The sequence below is a fragment of the Gekko japonicus genome, unplaced genomic scaffold, assembly GCF_001447785.1.
Source record: "Gekko japonicus isolate JY-2015 unplaced genomic scaffold, Gekko_japonicus_V1.1 scaffold11, whole genome shotgun sequence".
Classification (NCBI taxonomy): domain Eukaryota; kingdom Metazoa; phylum Chordata; class Lepidosauria; order Squamata; family Gekkonidae; genus Gekko; species Gekko japonicus.
In genome coordinates, this window is record NW_015166418.1 from 343,293 (window position 1) to 363,901 (window position 20,609).

At 45.2% G+C, this 20,609-nt stretch overlaps 2 protein-coding genes across 2 annotated transcripts in view; both read left to right on the forward strand.

Annotated features, from left to right (window-relative positions):
* Nucleotides 1-5,542, forward strand: part of MGAT4D (MGAT4 family member D) — a 76,689-nt gene extending 71,147 nt beyond the window's left edge. The window contains exons 14-15 of the mRNA XM_015411576.1: nt 4,430-4,542; nt 5,321-5,542. Coding sequence (XP_015267062.1) covers nt 4,430-4,542; nt 5,321-5,338 — 131 coding nt within the window. The 3' untranslated portion in view covers nt 5,339-5,542. The remainder of the gene's footprint in view (nt 1-4,429; nt 4,543-5,320) is intronic.
* A 9,788-nt stretch (nt 5,543-15,330) lies between these two features.
* Nucleotides 15,331-20,609, forward strand: part of CLGN (calmegin) — a 49,420-nt gene continuing 44,141 nt past the window's right edge. The window contains exon 1 of the mRNA XM_015411594.1: nt 15,331-15,388. The gene's annotated coding sequence lies outside the window, so the exon portion shown is untranslated. The remainder of the gene's footprint in view (nt 15,389-20,609) is intronic.

Genomic DNA, 20,609 nt, shown 5'->3' on the forward strand with positions numbered 1-20,609 from the left:
GCCACTGATGGACCTCTGCTCCATATGCTTATCTAATTCCCTTTTGAAGCCGTCCATGCTTGTAGCCGCCACCACTTCCTGTGGCAGTGAATTCCAAGTGTTAATTACTCTTTGGGTGAAGAAGGACTTCCTTTTATCCGTTCTAACACGACCATAATAGAAATGGGACAGAATAAGAGAAGGATGCAGACAGGAACCTGGAGGAGGGAGGCCAGAGCAGGTAGGCATGATGTTAATTGATTTACGGAGTTAGACTATTTCTATGCCACCTCTTCAGAGCACAGCAGAAATGAATCATGGGAGGAAGGAAGTCCAAAGCAGAGCTGGAGGCCAGAGGAGGAGGAGGAGGCAGAAGCAGAGAAGCAGCATAGAGAGTCTTCATGTGAGGAAGTGCTTTGGAGAGTATGCCAGAAAGGGCTGTGGCTCAGTGGTAGAACATCTGCTTTGCATGCAAGGAAGTCTTGGGTTCAGTCCCCAGCATCTCCAACTAAAATGATCAGGCAGAAGGTGATTGGAAAGACCTCTGCCTGAGACCCTGGAGAGCTGCCACTGTCATAAAATGACAATACTGACCTTGATAGACCGATTATGTGATGTGTCCCCATTCCTTCGTGTCTTAATACTCATCGATGGGTATTTGAGTCCCATTTCGAAGCACCTTCCCTCCTGGGAGTCTTCCGGGCATGTAACATCTACCTGTATAGTCAATGTCATATATCATTTAAAAAAAAATTATATAAGAAGTTTTGGGATCCACTTTTGGCTGGGAAAAAACCCTGGAATATAGGGCAATTAAAAGAAAGACTTCCAAGATATTCATGTCCAAAAGGTATTCAGAGGCATGGTTCCTCTCCTCCTGGTGGTTATGTTGAATGCAACCATTTAAATCCTATTGGAAGATTTAGAATTGGAGGTTAGCTACACTGTGTGTGTGTGTTTTTACTCTGTTTTAAAGCAATATGTTGTGTATTGTGAGCTTCAAGTGAACACCCATGGTTTGAGAGGCTCCTTGCAGCTACATTCGGATTGGCTTCCCTTGCTGAACCAGCCCATTAGGTAACGTCAGCTTAAATGATGCCTATGCAAATTGTCATGCCTGCCCCTGCTGATGTCATGCCTGCCTTTGCTGATGCCCCTGAACAGGCTCCTGAGGACCCTGAACAGGCTCCTGAGGACAGTACTGCAGCAGAAAGGCAAAGACTGGATCCTGTAGCTGAAAGCTATCTAAGTGGTGAGGAGGATAGAGCCTCCCAGGGAACACCTGCAAGGGATCAGTCTCTGCTGCAGCCCAGTAATTCATCATCAGACTCGCCTCCACCTGTAACCAGGCTCAGGAATGTAAGAAGACAACAGCTGAGAGAGCGAAGGCAGAATGCACGCATGCGTGCCAGAAGATCTCTTAGCCCTGATTACTGACAGGATCCTGTCCTCACTCCTGGCTAGCTAATGAGTTGATTAGCTAGCACTGTATATATGCAAGTCTGTTGCCAGCAGTCATTTGTGCTGGCAACGTCGTTTGTTCAGGACCTGAATCCTTGCATCTCTGCTCCAGACCTTGTGGAATTCTTCTCGGCTTGATCCTTGGCTTTTGACTTTCGGCTTTGTTGACCCTGCGTTCATCTCTGACTCCTCTGGTATTGTTGTGATTTATGGACTTGAAACTTTGGTATGTCTGACCCTGCTTTTGGACTGTGATTTAAACCTGCTTGAACCTTGCTACCTGATTTGCCCGGCTTGACCTCGGACTGTTCCTGGACTTTTGCTTGCTTGCGTCACGCCCCCTGGTCCTGCCATGACATATGGAGGGAAGAATTAAGATAATCTAGTTTTAAACTTCGTAAACCTATTTGGGGAATTTATTGTCAAAAAGCATGATTTAAATCTAATTCATAATTAAATATTTTGCTCTACCTAGTAGAAGTGTACTTTTGTAAAGGTAATAAAGACTTTTAATAGCCCAGCCACTTAACCATGTTTAGTGCAATGACTGATCAGGCATTAGAAGAAGAGGAAGACATTGGATTTATACCCCGCCCTTCACTCGGAGTTTCACAGCGGCTTACAAACTCCTTTCCCTTCCCCTCCCCACAAAAGACACCCTGTGAGGTAGGTGGGGCTGAGAGAGTTCTGACAGAAACTGCTCCTTTTCAAGAACACCTCTGACAGAACTATGGCTTGCCCAAGGTCATCCAGCAGCTGCGAGTGGAGGAGTGGGGAATCAAACCTGGGTTCTCCCGGATTAGAGTCCACTCACTTAACCACTACACCAAACTGGCTCTCCATATCTACCATCCCAGATATGGGATATGCAGTGTAAAGGAGCCATAGACATAGGTTTAAAATAAACACACACACCCCAACTTTTAGATGCATGTACTGCTGAATGATGCAGAGGACCAGGGAAAGTAAGAAGACAGGGAAAATAAGGAATAGACATAGGAAGAAAAAAGGTAGGGAAACCATGGAGACAAGAGAAAGGAAGGAGAAAGAAAAAGAAAGGAATGAGAGACTCTGTACCTTTTGATTTAATTAATTAAGCCAAGAGGTATAGAGAACAACATATCCCTTATACATAGACAGAAGGTGATGTTCCTGGGCACCCAGACGTGAAGGATAAAGTATACTAGGCTTCTGTTGTTTCCAGTGAGCTCCTCCTCCGTGCTGCTGTCCCGCCCCCATAAATGTAGGCTTGCTTGGCAAGTTGGGAACTAGCAAGGAATGCTGGCTGGTGAACAGCCCCAAACAAGTCAGGCCTGAATTCTAGAGGGGTTTTTGAGCTGACCTCGAATGGGGTGGGATTACTGAACTGATGGAGCTCATTTTATCATCAAGTTTAATTTTGAATTTTCCAACATCAATACTCTATGGAAAGGCTGAAGTTGGGCCCTCTATATCCTACTCATATTGGGCCTCTCTTATCTGAGATTGCTGAATGTGCCCAAATGATGGTAGGGCCTAAATTTATCTCCTGTGGAATATTAAATATTAATACATTTGAAAAAGTATTAAGAATATCTCAATTGCCAAGTTATGATCTATTAAAGGAGGAAAAATGAATTTTAAGTGTTCACCTTTCAGCTCCTAGAAAATCTAACAGACTCCTAAGGCTTGTGGAAGTTTTATACCCCACCTTGAAAATGCAACCTATAAATTTTAGCTTCAAATGTTATGTCTATGGACATGATGACTACCTAAAAGATTTAAAAAGTATTCTGTATAAAAACTTATGATAAGGCTAAGGCTGTAGTTTTGGGGAAGAAACTAAATAAGCAAAAGTGGTCAACCTAGGATGTTCAAAGAACTTAGAAGTTTAGAATAGCTAATAATACTCTTTAAGGATCAGGAAACAACATAAATAAGTTTCAGCAGAACTGGCAGAAGCAACCTTAATTTTGTCAAAGAAAAGGGAGTCTTTTATTGAGAATCAGGAGAAAAACAAGATGAGTTTCTGGTTAAATCCCCATCCTTGTGTCTGACACAATTTGTAATTGATGCTTAAACAGTGCTGAGAATAGAAGGATGCTGATGACAGATGCTGAGGATAGGGCAAGAATACATTAAACTGTTTTGTCACATTGGCCAACATTGCATATGATGCCAGAGAAACACTACCAAAAATTGCACATTCCAGAGGGGCTATGACATTTGAAGTCCTATTTTCTGAATATGAGGTGACAGTGAGCCTGCGTCTAACAAAAATATTCCAGGGGTGCAGAAACCATTCCTTTTAATACAAAGATATATGGCACAGATGGCCTAGAGTACCTGGAAAAAGTTGAGAATAGTTGCACCCCCACAGGCTTTAGGTGTTTATGATGAATAATGTTTCTTATTGGGGATATGGAATGGTATAGTACACTATAGTAACCACTAAGGAAGATTTTGCTGAGAAAGGCGAGAGCAAACCACATCTACCTAATCATTTCCCTTGAAAACCCTTTGTTCGTGTTTCCAGATATTGCCAATTTAAGTAGATGGTAGACACAAGAATATACCACTAGAACAACAACTTTGTCCAAGTGGTTAAACTGTAATAGAAGACATCATTGACTATTTTGAAAACTACCTATGACGGTCAGGCTGTGACTTTGTATCTTTCCTGTTCTCTCCATTGCCCAAAATGCTACAGCAGTAAGGGAAGGTGATAAAGGTACACTCCATGTATGGAAACCCTTTCAACTGTGGAAACAGTCTGATGGATCCAAACTTCTCTCTTGTTTCCCTCATAATGTACCTCAGTTTATTGTGGCATTTGCTAAAGGAGAATGTTGATTCTCCCCAGATGTAGTCTCTCATCTACAATCTGAAGAACATACATTATACAATCTCTGTGTGACTTTTGGTTGTCCCTTAACCCTTGTAGATTATCTTGGGGGAAATTATTTCATTACAGCCTGTAGCTACAGTAATAATTTTCATTTCCATATAGGTGCCTTTGAAAATGGAATTGCAGATGGCATCATCAGCCCATCTATAGGAAAAATACATGCTCTTCGTTTATCTACCCATTCTAGTTCTCCTATGTGGGTCTTACTCAGTGAGGTAAGTATATAGAGACTGTCAAGAGATTATTACATTCTTTTCTAACCTTTACAACCAACTTCAGTGATGTATTCTTTATACAAATTTTGTAGTGATGTACAGTCTGAGAGAGTGGGGTCATTTCTGGAGATCTCCTGTTCCTCTCATTTGGTGTATTCTAAATGTGTGCTCAGAGACAGATGGAAGGAGCATGGGCCCCCTTCCAGTCACCTTACTGTATATACACATTTAGCAATGTGATAGCGCTTCTGAAAGCCCTTTTTCAGATGACCTAAGTATATTTAATAAGCACTCTTTCGGGAGAGCAGGATTGTGGCAAAAAGTTCCACCCCGATGTATGAGTGTTCATTGGAACATATACATAGAATTACATGTTCATGGCTTTCTCTACGTGACTAGGGTTCTTGATCGTGTGAAGAAAGCCACATGCATAAATGCTTGCAGGCATAATTTCCAATGTATTCAGGTAGATTGGGGGCAAAGCTTGCCACCATGATTCAGCTCCCCTCTTCTTTACAGGGACATTTTGGCTATATGAGTAACATTGGCAGGGTTAACTTCTGAGATGGTATTTTATCTTTCTTCGGACAGAATTCTTAATAATATCTTACTTTTTTTCCTACAAATATACTTTAAAAGTTCTCCAAATAATTTATTGAGAAGTTTGGAGCAAACAATGATGATTTAAGTAAAGATATCAACAGACAGTAAAGTAGAGGAATTTGCACACTTAGTGTTCATAACCATTGACAAATACTCCCTCTTCTTTTTAACACAGATATTTTTACAGACATGACAAAGACAAGACAATTCTTCAAGCCTCAGAAAAGATTGAAGGCTGCATGGAAATAAGGACATCTAGTGGCAGCAACAAAATGTCCGACAGATTAAAACCTAACCTTCCTAATACCATGTAATAGGAGAGGGGGGAAATGTACATTGTGTATATAGCATATCAACTTTTATTACATATTTTAAATAATTATAATATATTGCCAAGAAGCCCTTATCAAATAAAAATACTTTGAATAGTTAGAAGAAATATAATGCTGTGTTAATTTACAACATACTGGATTAATAATGTACCTTTTTACAAATATGTTAAAAATAGCCAACTATATACATCATCATCATAATCATTATTACAATTTTAAACTACCCTCCCCTGGAAAAACTGGATGGTATACAATAAGATAACAAATACAACACCATTAAGCAAGTTAAAACAGATAAAAGCACAACAGTATCCTACAATTGCATTAAACTTTTTCCTGATGAAGCCATTGGCCTCATGGGGAGGCAGGTCTCACAGATCCAGTCAGACTTGATGACTTTGTGTGCCATTTCAGTTGGAGAAAGAAAGTATATCACCTGGTATTTTTGGCCACTGTGTGACAGTGTTGAACTGGATGGGTCTTTGGCCTGATCCAACATTGGCGTTCTTATGGATCACATATTTATCTAGTCCTGCCTTTAGATATCTGTAAGAGCCTGTGTGATGTAGCAGCTATTGTCGGACTAGGATCAGGGAGACCTTTGTTGGAATCCCCACTCTGCCATGGAAGCTTGCTGGGTCACCTTGAGCCAGTCACATACTCTCACCCTAACTTACCTTACAGGTTTTTGTGAGGATAAAATGGAGGTGTGACGTCCTCCTTATTGGGGAGGACTAGTTTCACTTTAAAAGTTCTCTTTATTATGTTTAACTGGGTAGATTCTGCTGCCACCAGGAAATTTTAAGGATTTCCAAACCTTTATGCTTTTACTTTTGCTCTTACTAGTTTGGTAGACCGAGTTCAAGGCTTACGAGGAACTATGTGGTCCTGGGAAGTATTTCATTCAGAGCTGGTATAAACTTGGATAAAAGAGGATTTATTGAAATAAATACTAAATAAGAGGGTGGTACAATGTAACTAGTAATGTGTAAATGATGAACAGTTGCTTTGGTATCACACACAATCTTCTCCCTCACTGACAGGGATCTTTTCATGTAACTTTGTAACACTTGTTTATCTCAATGCCATATATGTTAACTGTTTCACTCCAGTTTGTTATGACACTCAGACTTTCCTTTAACTTTTCTTCACTTAAACTTTACTTTACTTTTTCCTATACACTCAGCTTTCAGCTCTCTTTCTCACTGAACAACTGCAGCTGTCAGCTTCTAACTGCTTCAACACAGAACTGCCTGTCTACATCAACTGTCAACTTGTAACTGAAACTCCTGACTGACTCACATACTCATCCAACCAGATTCACTTCCAAAACTCCTTCCCCTCTCTGTCAACCACCAATCATACCACACTTGCCTCTCTCAACCACGCTAGTCTATCTACCACAGCCATGCAACCAAACTTTTAAAGAGACACACACACACAAAAACAAAGAATCATTGCAGGAGGAGAGGAGAATAATGTAAACTGCTTTGGGTCCTCATTGAGGAGAAAGGCGTGGTATAAACAAACAAGCACCTGAACGTCTTTCATTTTATCCTTACAGCATCCCTGTGAGATGCTAGAGTGAAGGAGAGATTGGCCCAAGGCTGTCTACTAAACTTCATGGCTGAGTGGAGGTTTGAAACTAGGCATCATTAATCCATGTCCAATGCTCTGTCACAGAATTGTTCTCTTAAAAGAGACTGTTTTCCAAATCAAACTGGAAGTGAACAGGTGTGTGTTACTCTGGTATTTCTATCTCTATGTTCATTCTCACATTCTATATCCAAGCTCTGCCTCAGACCTCAAAGCCGTCTCTTGGTGATGCTGGTGAGGTTGGGAGGTGTGGACACTGGCACCTCTGCTATGGAGCTACATGGGTTCTGAATCACAGTGCAGCAGAAAATTAGTGCACCACCTGCTTAAAGAAGTTGCTGTGTGATTTCAAAAGCTGCTAAGTTTGGATGCAAATATTCACTTTTTCATTTTACAATAGGTAGTAGTTCTACAAGAACAGGGAAAATCTGATCCTCCCCTTTTGCCTTATATTCACATGGGGGGAAACTTAAAATGGGCAGTACAAGTGAATTGTCTGGTATTTGCATACTGTACGTAATAATGATTTCAAGCTTTGCTGAAGAGACAATGCAATGCACTGTGCAACATCTTCCTCTTTTCAAAATGTGTAGCTACTAATTCAAAACTCTGCTTAGTGGAAAGATATGTACAAATTTCTGATGGATCAAAACTGCTGTTTTAAAAGGAAAACACAATATCAAAAACACTACAGGCAATTAAAGAGCCTCACTGCTGAACATATAATCTGCACAATAAATAGCACAATTAATTGTCATTAAATTATGCAGTGGTGTTTGGATATAGCCTGAAAAGTGCTGAAGATTAGGAAACAGTTCTCTGTGGTGTGTATATGAGAGAGAGATGCTTGCTGATAAGAAGCTGTACAGGGATATTTCCTTTTCTTTGCACAATGGCAAGCAAGCTGTGTTCCTTAGCAACTTGCTCCATGGTTACTCCATAGTACTTTGTGGGTGAGGCTGAGACTGCTAGTTATTTGCTTGCAAAGTTCATTCATTTAAAGTTACATCTACTTGCTTCACTAATGCTCTGTGGAAAGCTGTGGACAATTCCATTCTCTTCTGTTTCATTAGGTACACCCCACTTCTTAGCAGTGAGAAGTTCCAGGGCTAACTCTAGGTAGTGGATTTAGGCTACTATCCTAAGAACACTTTCCTAGGAGAAAGTACCATTGAATGAAATGGGACTTATTTCTGGATATACTTGCTTTGGATTGCTGTCTTAGTTTCCTAGACCAAAGAACTGAAAATTGGTGGTAACTAATAGTTGCTTAATTTTCAAATGTACAGGTGAGCTATAGTAGAGACACTACACTATTCTAATAGTGTATACAAATACAGTATTCTCCACTGCAGCTACTGTTCTCATGCCAGGTCCCCCAAAAGAGCAAATGTATCCCAAATTTTCTGCCTCTAAAATTCAACTTGTAAAACTCAGTCTATAGCTTCTGTCTCTCTATCCCTCCCTCCAAAATCAAGTGTCTCATTCAGAAGGCTAGAAATTGATAGAAACATGGAGGTTCCTCTGTCAGATACCTGACCCCCCCACAATGGTGATGACCCATTTGCCAGAAACAAGACAGCCATATTATGGAACATGGACAGTTTGTTTAAAGGTGTTAGATGATGCTCACAAACTCTTCCATACCTTAAGTTACTCCATGTGTACAGTAATTTTTATTTTTTAAAAAAAGAGTGGAGGGGTTCATTTTTCCAAACAAAAAGTTCTAAAGTTTAACAAAAATATATATAGAATAGGCAATATTTGCATTATGTCAGCAATAGACAATACACAGGACAGGAACTGCCCGTGGTGCAAGTTGAGGCAACTTTTTGAGGATTCATGCTAGAATTCTAAACTCTAGTATGGCACATTCCATATCTCAAAATGCAAAAATAAATATTAAAATATAACAAAAATGCATATATATTAGCTGTAACCCTGTAACCTTGAATAATGTTTCTCTGTGACCATTCTCTGTAGAATATTGTGTGTGCTTTCCTCTCAGCACCTCTGAGAGCATATAGATTGGATGAGAAAACAGCTTAACTTCAACAATTCTCCAAACATACATATAATATTCCTTACTCCAAAATGAACAGGACGATTTTATTTTAAATTTTTTATTTATTATTGGATTTATATCCCGCCCTCCCCGCAAACGGGCTCAGGGTGGCTCACAGTTATCGGCACCATATGCCAAGTCATGATAAAACATATAAAAACGGTTAAAACATCATACAATAACAAATAACAATTAAAGGGCTCGTTACAATGGTCATTCTTACAAAAGTTTTAAAGGCGTACGTACTATCAGACATAATACTAAACTCTCCATTCAGCATTATTCCGGGTACCCACGGTAGTGTGGCTTGATCTCAATGCAGGGCCAGCCCCTTGCCATAGGTGTTGATATTAGTAAATGTTGATGTTAGTGATGGCGGCTCCTAGTTGAAAGCCTGATAGAAGAGCTCCATCTTGCAGGCCCTGTGGAACTGTGCAAGGTCCCGCAGGGCCCTGATCTCCTCCGGGAGCTCATTCCACCAGCGAGGAGCCGCCACTGAAAAGGCCCTGGCTCTGGTAACAGCGAGCATGGCATCCTTAGGGCCTGGAGTACTTAGTCGATGTTGTGACCCCAACCGTAGTGCTCTCTGGGGTATGCTTGGGGAAAGGCGGTCCCTCAGGGATGTCGGACCCAGGCCGTATAGGGCTTTAAAGGTAAGTACCAGCACCTTGAAGCGAATTCGGTATGCTATTGGCAGCCAGTGCAGTGCCTTCAGCACGGGCCGGATGTGCTTCCATCTAGGGAGACCCATCAAGAGCCTGGCCGCAGCATTCTGCACTAGCTACAGCTTCTGGATTTGCGACAAGGGCAGCTCCATGTAGAAAGCATAACAGTACTCTAGTCTCGAGGTGACCGTCACGTGGATCACTGTAGCCAGGTTGTCGCAGTTGAGGAAGGGGACCAACTGCTGAATCAGCCGAAGATGGTAAAAGGCCGATTTAGTAGTGGCCGCCACCTGGGCCTCCATTGTTAAGGAGGGATCCAGGAGCATTCCCAGACTCCTAACCTCCAGCACCGGCACCAATGACACCCCATTGAAGGTCCAGAGTGGAAGCCCTAACCCCAAACTGCCCTGACTCAGGCACAGGACCTCCGTCTTCACTGGATTTAGTTTCAGCCAGCTCAACCTAAGCCAACCAGCTACAGCTTGCAATGCTTGGTCCAGATCTTCCAGACTGGAGTCCGACCGGCCACCCAACATCAGATAGAGTTGAGTGTCATAAGCATACAGATGACACCCTAGCCCATACCTCCGGACAATCTGGGCAAGGGGGCCCATGTAGATGTTAAACAACATCGGGGACAGCACCGCCCATTGAAACACACCGCACTCTAGCGGGTGTTTCGTGGACTGCTGCTCCCCAAGCACCCCCCTTTGTCCCTGATCTTGGAGGGAGGAAGGAAGCAAGCCATTGCAAGGCAAGCCCCTGTATCCAGGGCCAGCTCGAGGTGTTTCTGCGCCCTAGGCGAGGCTGCCTTGTGGCGCAGATGCCAACCTCCCAGTGGGGCCTGGAGACCTCTGGAGCCAGCCACCCTTTTGCTGCCGCCACCACCGCCTCTTCCCCCCCGCCGCCACCAAAGGGGGGGAAGAGGGGGGAGGCACAGCTTGGCGCCCCATCTAGGGCCCGGCGCTCTAGGCGAATGCCTAGTTTGCCTAGTGGGTGAGCCGGCCCTGCCTGTATCCCCACGTCGGTGAGACAGCGGGTCAGCAACTGATGGTTGACTGTGTCGAATGCAGCCGACAGGTCTAATAACAACAGCACTGCCACACTGCCCTGATCCAGATGTCTCCAGAGGTCATCAGTAAGGGCAACCAGCGCCATCTCCGTCCCATGTCCCAGGCGAAAGCCAGACTGGAAGGAGTCTAGGACGGAAGCGTCATCCAGGAAGCCCTGTAACTGTGTTGCCACTGCCCTCTCAATTAATTTGCCCAAATAGGGCAGATTGGAAACTGGCCGATAGTTGGCCAATTCAGCCGGATCCAAAGTTGGCTTTTTCAGGAGAGGACAGAACATTGCTTCCTTGAGTCCCCCCAGGAACCGCCCCTCAAAGAGGGACTTGTTGATAATCTCCCTCAGGGCACCTCGAAACCCCTCGTGGACCGCTTTAATGAGCCAGGAAGGGCACGGATCAAGGCTGCATGTGGTTGGGCGTACAGTCATGAGCAATCTGTCAACTTCCTCCAGGCTGAGCGGGCTGAAGCAATCCAAACCCGAAAGCGGAGACGTACAAGGGGCCTCAAGTTCGCTCACTGTTTCAACTGTGATGGGAAGGTCGCGGCAGAGCGCCAAGACTTTATCCGTGAAATAGCTCGCAAATGCCTCACAGCCAATATCCAATTCCCTAGCGTTTTGTCTGCCCTGTGGCAGACCTATTAAGGACCGAATCGTTCTAAACAATTGGGCTGGGTGTGAGCTCGCGGACACAATCGTAGCCGCATAGAACTCTCTCTTAGCGGCCTTGACTGCCATCTCATAGGACATCCTATAAGATGTTCTTGTAACTTCGTCTCGAGCCTGGCGCCACCGTCTCTCTAGCCATCTCAGCTCTCGTTTCATAAGCCACAACTCCTGGGTAAACCAGGGCACAAGCCTAGAACGGGGGTGCAGAGGGTGCTGAGGAGCAATCTCGTCGATGGCTGCGGAGAGCCGGGTATGCCAGTCCTCCACTAGCTTATCCAGCAAGCCGCCAGGGGGCATCAGATACCACAGAACCATTTGGAGCTGCACAGGGTCCTTTTGGCTCCGCGGGCGAACTAAAATATGCTCACCGCCTAAACAGGGTCGGGGTGGAACAATCAGATGGGCCCTCAGGGCATGGTGGTCTGACCATGGTACTGCCAAAGCAATCCGGTCCATCGTCACCCCAGCCACAAAGATAAAATTGAGCGTGTGCCTGGCCCTGTGAGTGGGGGGTCGTTACGAGTTGGGAGAGTCCCAGCGCCAGCATGGACGACACTAGGTCTGCTGCCTGACTAGACGCCGTGTCATTGGCATGGATGTTGAAAGTGCCCAAGACTAATAGCCTAGGGTGTTCCAACGCCAAGCCTGATACAGCCTCCGCCAGGGATGGCAGGCTACTGGCTGGTGCGTTAGGCAGTCGGTACACCAGCCAAATCGCTAAACTCTCCTCGGCCTCCCACACCAGACCAGCACATTCCATGCCCATGATCTCCAATGGCAGAAGCACCCTGAAGGAGTAAGCCTCCCGAATGAAAATAGCCACTCCTCCCCCCTGCCCCTTAGTCCTTGATTGGTGCTGGACCGAGAACCCCAGGGGGGGCAAGCTGCGAGAGAGCTACAGTCTCCCCATCCCGCACCCAGGTCTCGGTCACACGTGCCAGGTAGGCTTCCGGTTTTTGCGATTTAATGGCAGATGCATCTCTCGAAAGCTCCCAAGGACGCGATATGGGAGCTGGCAGATGAGAGGGGATGCAACTGTATGCAAACCCCCCTGGGGCCCTTGCGAAGGGCTCCTAGCCATGGGGTGCTAAGGATCACCTCTCCCCCAGCACGCTGCCAGTGGATTGAGGCGTTCCGATGCCCCGAAGGTCTCGCCGCTGGACTCAGAGTCACACACTGGACAAGCGAGTGGAGGTTGAGCGGGATCTACTTGATCAACATTGAGAGTGAGTTCAGTTGAAACGAGAACCAGAGAAATGGCTGAAAGTCCCCCTTAAAGTAAGCGAGGGGGGGCAGGAACCCTCCCCCCCCCGCAGAAATAAAAATGGACTTAAAGCATGCTTTTTAAAAAGGGGCGGAACTGAAAGCAAAATGGGACTACAAAATGGGCGATTTGCAGACTCCATAGACTTTTGGCAAACTTTGTTTAATGTAAACGTTCTCAAAGATGTTGTAGAAGAAGACTGAGAAAGATAAACAAATGAAACTTAAGCTTCTTCCAGGAAGTGCTAGCCCAGCGAGTGCGGTCATGCGACCAGAAACAACCATAGACTTCTCTAAGATGCTAACAGAAGCATTGCAACCCCTGCTGGAGCAAATGAAGACACTTAATCAAAACTTCCTTGCACAGCAACTAGATGAGACTTTTTTAAAAAACAGAGCAAACAGCTGAAAATCTCAAAGAAGTGAATTCCAACACCAAAAAGCTCAAAAAGCAAATGCAGGAGATGGAAAAGAAGAGAAACTCTGATGAAGCCCAGCTTTTACAGCTTCATATGGAGAAGGCAAGCTTTATACTGAGATTCATATTGTGAAGCTTGGATTCAGATTCTGTTTTGCATTTCACACCATTTTTTCCCCTCTGGAATTTTGGTCTTCAGAAATCTGGATCATTTCCCCCCCACGTGTATCAAATCAAGAAACAAGACCTTCCAAATGGCTTGTACTTGCATAGGTTTGCAGCTTGATCCTATATGTATTTACACATAAATAAGACCTACTGTGTATTCAATGGGCTTTACTCCAAGTAAGCGCATACAAAATCCCAGCCTTGCATTTATTTCTGGGAGTAAACACCATCAAACACAGGTAGGTAGCCATGTTGATCTGAAGCACTAGAACAAAGTTTGAGTCCAGTGGTATCTTTAAGACCAACAAAATTTTACTCAAGATATGAGCTTTCGTGGGTCTTAAAGGTGCCACTGGACTCAAACTTTGTTCTACCATCAAACACAGTTGGACTGGGCTGTTGTTAAATCCACTCTAAGACTGAAAGCCAAAGTACATTGTCAGGAATCGAGTTCTATTAAAATCAATACAATTTACTTTCATGCAGCTATGATGCAGCATCCATACCTCTGATTTCTGCACAAGTCAGATGGCCGGGGTCCAGCTTACCTGAGAGACCGCCTTTCCTCATACGTTCCCCGCGAGCCCTACGGCCTGGGGTGCAACACCTCCTGGCGTTGCCAGGCCCCAAAGACTTGCCAAAGGAAGGAAAGAGTTAATTTTTCCCGGAAGGATTGACGTCCAAGGTGTTTGTAGCACATTTGTAAACATGCTTACTTAAAAGTAGGTATTACTGGGTTCAATGTGCCTTGTAGTTTACTTCAGAATATACACACAATCCAACTACAAGGCACATTGAACCCAGTAATACCCACTTTTAAGTAAGCATGTTTACAAATGTGCTACAAACACCTTGGACGTCAATCCTTCCGGGAAAAATTAAATCACTAAATAAAATTCAAAATTGCTCTAAGTGTTTGGGATCACTGTTTTAAAGAAGAGCAAACACACACAGTAGGTGCCTTGTTTCTTTTCTTTGCAAGACCTTGCGAGCGAACAAAGCTCTCTGTTCACACAGCGCCAAGTGACTTGCCAAAGGACGGAAAGAGACTCAGGTGCAGAGAAGTGCTCCGTCCTCCCCCGGGCGGCTGACGGGAGGAAGCGAGGGGCTCTCCGAGCCAGCAGAGTTTTCAAGTGGGCTTGCCCCACCGCCAGCCAGCTCCGTTTCGCTCAAGGCCACCTTTACTCCTCTGCCGCTGAAAGCCAAGATGTCACCGACCTGAGCTGCGATCTCCCACGTCGCCTCGCTCCGCCGGGAATTCCTCCCTTTCTCGCACGCAAAACAGAAAGGAAAGGAAAGCGCGGGGGCTTCTTGGCGCAGCAGCTCCTTACCGCCTGTGCTCGCTGTTCCCGGGCCTCTTGCCGAGCGCTGGGCAGCTATTGGCTCTGGAGACGGGACCAGCAGGCAGCGATGCCTCCCATCCCTACCACAAATTTTGTGAGTCTTTAAGGTGCTACTGGACTCTCTCTTACTCTTTTCTAGGAGTGAATGATAAGACTCCAAATTCCACCCCCTTGAAAACAAGCGAGCTCAACGGAATATGCTACCTAAGACTGCGGCTTTTATATGTACTTCCGCCGCTGCAGCCCCACGAGGGATAGAATAAAGCGTGCTCAGCGCATAGCGGCGCAGCAAGATGCGTTCTTACAGATCTCTAAATTGGTCGCATGTGTCAATTGACACTGACGCTTCACGAGTACAACAAAGGCCGATGCCGATTGGGCGAACCTACACATGCGGCGTTCGCCTAGAACGGCGGATCCATCCAGGGTTGGGTTAGGTAGTGGGAATAAACTCTTGGCCGTGATTGGCTTTCGCCAGTAAAACGCCGGGCTGTAATTGGCCGCTGTTGCCGGGCGCGCGCTGAGACACCTGCTCTTTGACGCCCTGCGGCACGGATAGAGTGAGCGCATGCGCAGCGGGTAGTTTAGGTGATGCGCTGTGGAAAGCCGCCGGGTTTTTGCTGGAGAGACGCTGGCTGTGCCGTGATTCGGCTACGGTAAACTGGGGGTGGTGGGTGGGTAGAGTTTGTGCGCGCGTTACCGGAGCGAGAAATGACGGACGGTATAGAAGGAGAGGGAGATGCGGTTGACTGAACGGGGACAGAGGTCGCCCAAGTAAAGAGGAGAGAGAGGGTTCGCCTTCCCTAGTAAGCCCGAAAGCAGCTTCCTTCGGCCTTTTTAAAACCCCTCACGTTCAGGCGTAGGGAGCCGTTAGTCTGCCGTTAGGGTTCGAAGCTTCTGCGCGCGCTGGGTTCTTCGTTCTCTCCTCCCCCCTCTCGTTTCTTCTACCCCCGGTCGCGCGCCTGCAGTGGCGGGACTGTTCTGCGGCTGGGCCCCGTTGCCAGAGGGCGGTGCGGTCTCTTCTCGCCCGCCCACCCCCGCCTTACCCGGCGGTAGCGCTGCCTCCGTGGGGAGCGGTCCCTCGTGTGTGTGTGTGGTGGGGGAAGGCGCAGAGATCAACACCAATTAGTCTCCCTGATCAGAGGACAGGGACGCTCCCCGATCAGAGAACGGCTGGGTAATTGCCTGCCTGAAGCGGGCGCGGAGTTGTGGCTAATTGTAGCTAATCGCCTCATTTCTGCCTGTTTGTTTGGTATCAAGCAACGGCGAAACTGGATTAATCTTAAAAACAGGTGCTGGGACGTGAGCTCTCTCCACTTCTCAACGCCCCCCCCCCCCCCGCCGGAGCAGCCCCCGTGTTTTAATAAGGCTACTGTGTAGGCCAGAATTGGTTTCGAGTATTTAATTTGTTTCCAAGGGGCCCTTTATATTAAATCGTAATCACGGCGTAGTCCTCGGAGCTTTTATTAAAAGGATGGGTCTCTGTTTCTTAGGCAAACACCAGAGAGGTCTGAGGACGTGGTATTTAGTGTCAGTATTTGGATTTTAGTTCAGGGCTGACCCAAGGTGTGTTAAGAAATTCAGACCAAAAAATGGCATGCGGTGTGAGCTATTGGGAAGCTGTCTGGTATCATGACTCTTTGGAGGTGGATGTCTTGCATGTCTCCCACTTGCTCTGTCTGGGTTTTGAATAAGAGATTTCCCAGTGTATTGGACCCCCTGGAACAGATCTGTTGGTTTCTCTCCCCTATCCTTAATGACACCCAACTAAGGCAGATCATGTCTCACCTGATCTTACTGTAGGACTATCCTTGTTATAGCCTGCCTTGATGTGTTTATGGTAGATGGCAAACATGGGCAGCATTGTGTGCATGGCTGCTGGTGTGATGTCTGCTTGGGATTATACCGTAATGTGTGTGAAGGTGCAATAGAATGCATGTTCCTCAAGACTGCTATAAACATTACCGTAATTTTAATTATTATCTCTCCCAGGCATGTTGCCAATATAATCTTTTGATTGTTTTCCTGATTTATTGCAGAAAAGCAGCAAATAATGCATTGATCTTTTGGCAGAGATTGTTTGCTGACTAATGTTTGAATAAACAAAACAAACTACTTTCAAATATTTTAGTTGTTGCATTGAGCTCTTTGATCTTAGTTATGCATTGGCTAAATAAGGAAATTGCAAATCACTGAAATCAATAGGCTTTTATGCAGAACTCAGCATAGCATTGAATGGTAACAGGTGCTGTCTTGTGTTTTTTGAAGGGGAACATTCTCCCATTGATCACAGAACTAGGCACATCGTAGAAATCTTCATCAAAATCTATTTAGAGGACAATGGCCCCATGAGAGCAGTGCTGCTTTGGAAGATACTGGGTGTTGATAGCCCAAAGCAGAAGCTGAGTCCTTTCCCCTCACTGAAGGATCTCTTGCCTATGATTGTACAGTAATGTAAAAAAAAAGTCTTGGGTGGAATGTTTCAGACAATTACAATATGCCAAACTAAAAAATGGTGTTGTCCTGATGAGCTCTTAAGTGTATGTTTCTGCAGATGGAAAAGTATTGTGCCCATTCTGTCTGCCAGCAGTGACGTAGGGTGGAAAAATTTCCAACACTAAGTTTTTACATGGGAAAAAAAACATTCTGCATATGCGTATTCTCTGTTTATCTATAGTTGTCAAGGCTGTTGTGCTGCAAGTCAGTCATGTTAAATGTGGGCTATGATGCATGGACAGATCCCAGTGCTTGTACATGGGCCAGGCTTGTATGTGGTATATTGGCTATTTTATGCTAATGGTATTTAATTTGAATGGGAATTTTTTCTGAACCATTTCTTTTCCTGGAAAACTCTCATTACTGTCTGCCAGGTGTGCTTTTTCTGCAGCTACCTGAGTTCTGTACGTCAGGCATATAACTTACATAGGAGCCAGTGTGGTGTAGTTAGAATGCTGGAGTAGGAGCTGTGTGGTCTGGCTTCGGATCTGCATTGTGCCATGAAATCTACTGGGTGACCTTAGAACAGTCACCTTTGCCTTGACCAGGATAGCCTAGGCTAGCCCAATCCCATCAGATCTCAGAAGCTAAGCAGGGTCAGCCTGGGCTAGTATTTGGAAGGGCGAAGGAATACCAGGGTCGTGATGCAGAGGCAGGTAATGGCAAACCACCTCTGAAATGTCTCTTGCCTTAAGTCTAGCTTGCCACCTAGTGGTGCATAATGCTAAAGGAACTAGAACTTCTGGCTGCCAAACCATCTTAGGATCTCCTGGCTATTCAACACACAATGCCATATGATAATTAATTAGTCACTTTCACAGTCTCCTTAGGGTAGTTATGAGGATAAAATGAAGGAGGGAAGAATTATGTATGTTTCTCTACACCTTGAAGGAGTGGGATAAACATATACTAGGTAGATTAGCATGTGTTAAGTTCAAAGTCAGCCTGCATACCAATCTAAGAAATAATTCATTTTGACATATTATGGTGGACTTGCATTATGTAGACATTACGTAGATCTGGATGAGGGTGTAGAGGGGCTACTCCTTAAATGTACAGATGACACCAAGTTGGGAGGAGCAGCAAACACACCAGCAGATAGAGAGACTTCAACAAGTTCTGAACACACTGGGAAAGTGGGCGGATGAGAACAAGATGCAATTGAACAAGGATAAGTGTCGAGTTCTACATCTGGGTAACAAAAATGAGGAATATGTATACTGGATAGGGCATACACTTCTGAGTAGCAGTGTGTGTGGACATGATCTTGGGGTACGGGTGGACTGAAAGTTAAATATGAGCAGCCAGTGTGATGTGGCAACGAAAAAAGGGTAATGCGATCTTGGGGTGAATCAACAGAGGAATAACATCCAAATTGCAAGATGACAGAGTCCTGCTGTACACTGTATTGGTCAGGCTGCACCTGGAGTATTGTGCGCAGTTCTGGAGGGATCACTTCAAAAAGGATGTGAACAGAATGGAGCGGGTGCAAAGGAGAGTGACGAGGATGGTCGGGGGCTTGGAGACCCAAGCCCTGTGAGGAAAGGCTGAGGGATTTGGGAATGTTTAGTCTGGAGAAATGGAGGTTGGGGGGGGGGACATGATTGCTCTCTTTAAGTATTTGAAGGGCTGTCACTTAGAGGAGGGCAGGGAGCTGTTCCTGTTGGCAGCAGAGAATAGGACTCGCAATAATAGGTTATTTATTTATTTATTTAAATTTATAACCCGCCCTCCCTGCGAACGGGTTTAAATTAAGGGTGGGAAAGTACCGGCTGGATATTAGGAAAAGTGCAACAGTGGAATCAGCTGCCTAGGGAGGTGGTGAGCTCCCTCTCACTGGCAGTCTTTAAGCAGTGACTGGACAAACAATTGTCAGGGATGCTCTAGGCTGATCCTGCCTTCATTAGGGGGTTGGACTAGATGGCCTGCATGGCCCCTTCCAACTCTGTGATTCTATGACTTCATACAAAGGTTAAGGTCCAACTTGTGGATTTCACAAACCTGAATGCAGAACAGGAGGGAGGGAAGGAGGTGGGTACAGTGCTTTTTTTCTCCATCATGTGAGGAACTTATAAATAATTGTACTTTGCCTTTTTCACACATGAGGGAATTGAATTTCAACAGAGGAGTTTTATTTTTGTTATCTAAGAGACACCTGGAAAAGTCCAGAATTTTAAAAAATCACTTCTAGTAGGGAAAAGTTTTTTATCAGATTGTTTGAAGTAGGTAATTTGTATTTCAGAAGTCTTGAAAGTCAGAAAGTGAGACTACATTCTAAATCAATCTTCCTATCAATACTGAGTCAAAGCCCTGAAAACCCTGTCTGTCTATCTTTAAAAACTTTGTATTTGTTGTATGTACTCGTTTCTGGGTGGCTTTTCATGCCATGTTTTGTACTTGGTACAGGTACCTGTATACAAAAAAACCCTCCATTCACTGTATGCTTGGTCTGTTATTAGTCTCTTCCAGATACATCGAAGCAGGAGCCTGACCTTTTTCTGCACTGTTGCCAAACATGCCTTAGAGAAGGGGGGTACTAACAGTAGACCTTGTTGGGAAGAATGAAGGTGCCCCATGGGAACATGTAGGGAGATGCTGTCTTTCAACTCATCATGAACAGCAGTGAAATTGGTACTTAGAGTTTGAAGTGTCTTGTTAAATACAGGGTGAAATCATTTTACAAAAAAATGTAGTTCCTAGTTATTATTGGCATAAAGTAGCTGTCTTTTTTTTTTTGGCTAAATTTAGTTCTGGGACAGTGCTTATCTTGCAGAGTTGGCTTTGGATTAAAATAACAGAGAATAAGGCAGTTTTGGAGGTGGTTCCTGGAAAAGAAAGTAGATGTAGCATTGTTGTAAAGACATGAATTCTTATTTGTTTGTGTTGAATGAAGGTTTACTCTTTTGTAAAGATGTGAATTTGGAGTTTTTATATTTGAACGTTTCTGTTGCTAGGGAGAGACATGAAGGAAAAAGGGCATGTGTGGATATTGTGATGTAGACTTTGTTTTGGGAAGGTGCCACCATAGCCAAGTTTTTATTGGTGCACACTTGTATCCACCGGCGTAATCTGCGGGGGGGCGGGGGGGCTGAGGCCTCCCCCGAAAATTTCGGGAAGGTGCTCAGCCTCCCCCGGGGTCAGGCCTTTCATCTTGCCGAAGCGAGCCCCCAAGAGCAGCCAGCCAGCCGCCGAGAGCAAGAGGCGGGGCGGAGCTCTTCAGGACTGCGACCGGCCTGCAGGACTGGGGGGAGGACGCCCTGCATCGCGATGCGAATACTCCCATTGCTGCCCCCAGCTGCCACCGCCTCTTTCTCTCCCCCCCGCCCTCCCTCCCTCCCTCCCTGCACCGGACAGATCCTGCCCCCACTGCTCAGACCGGGT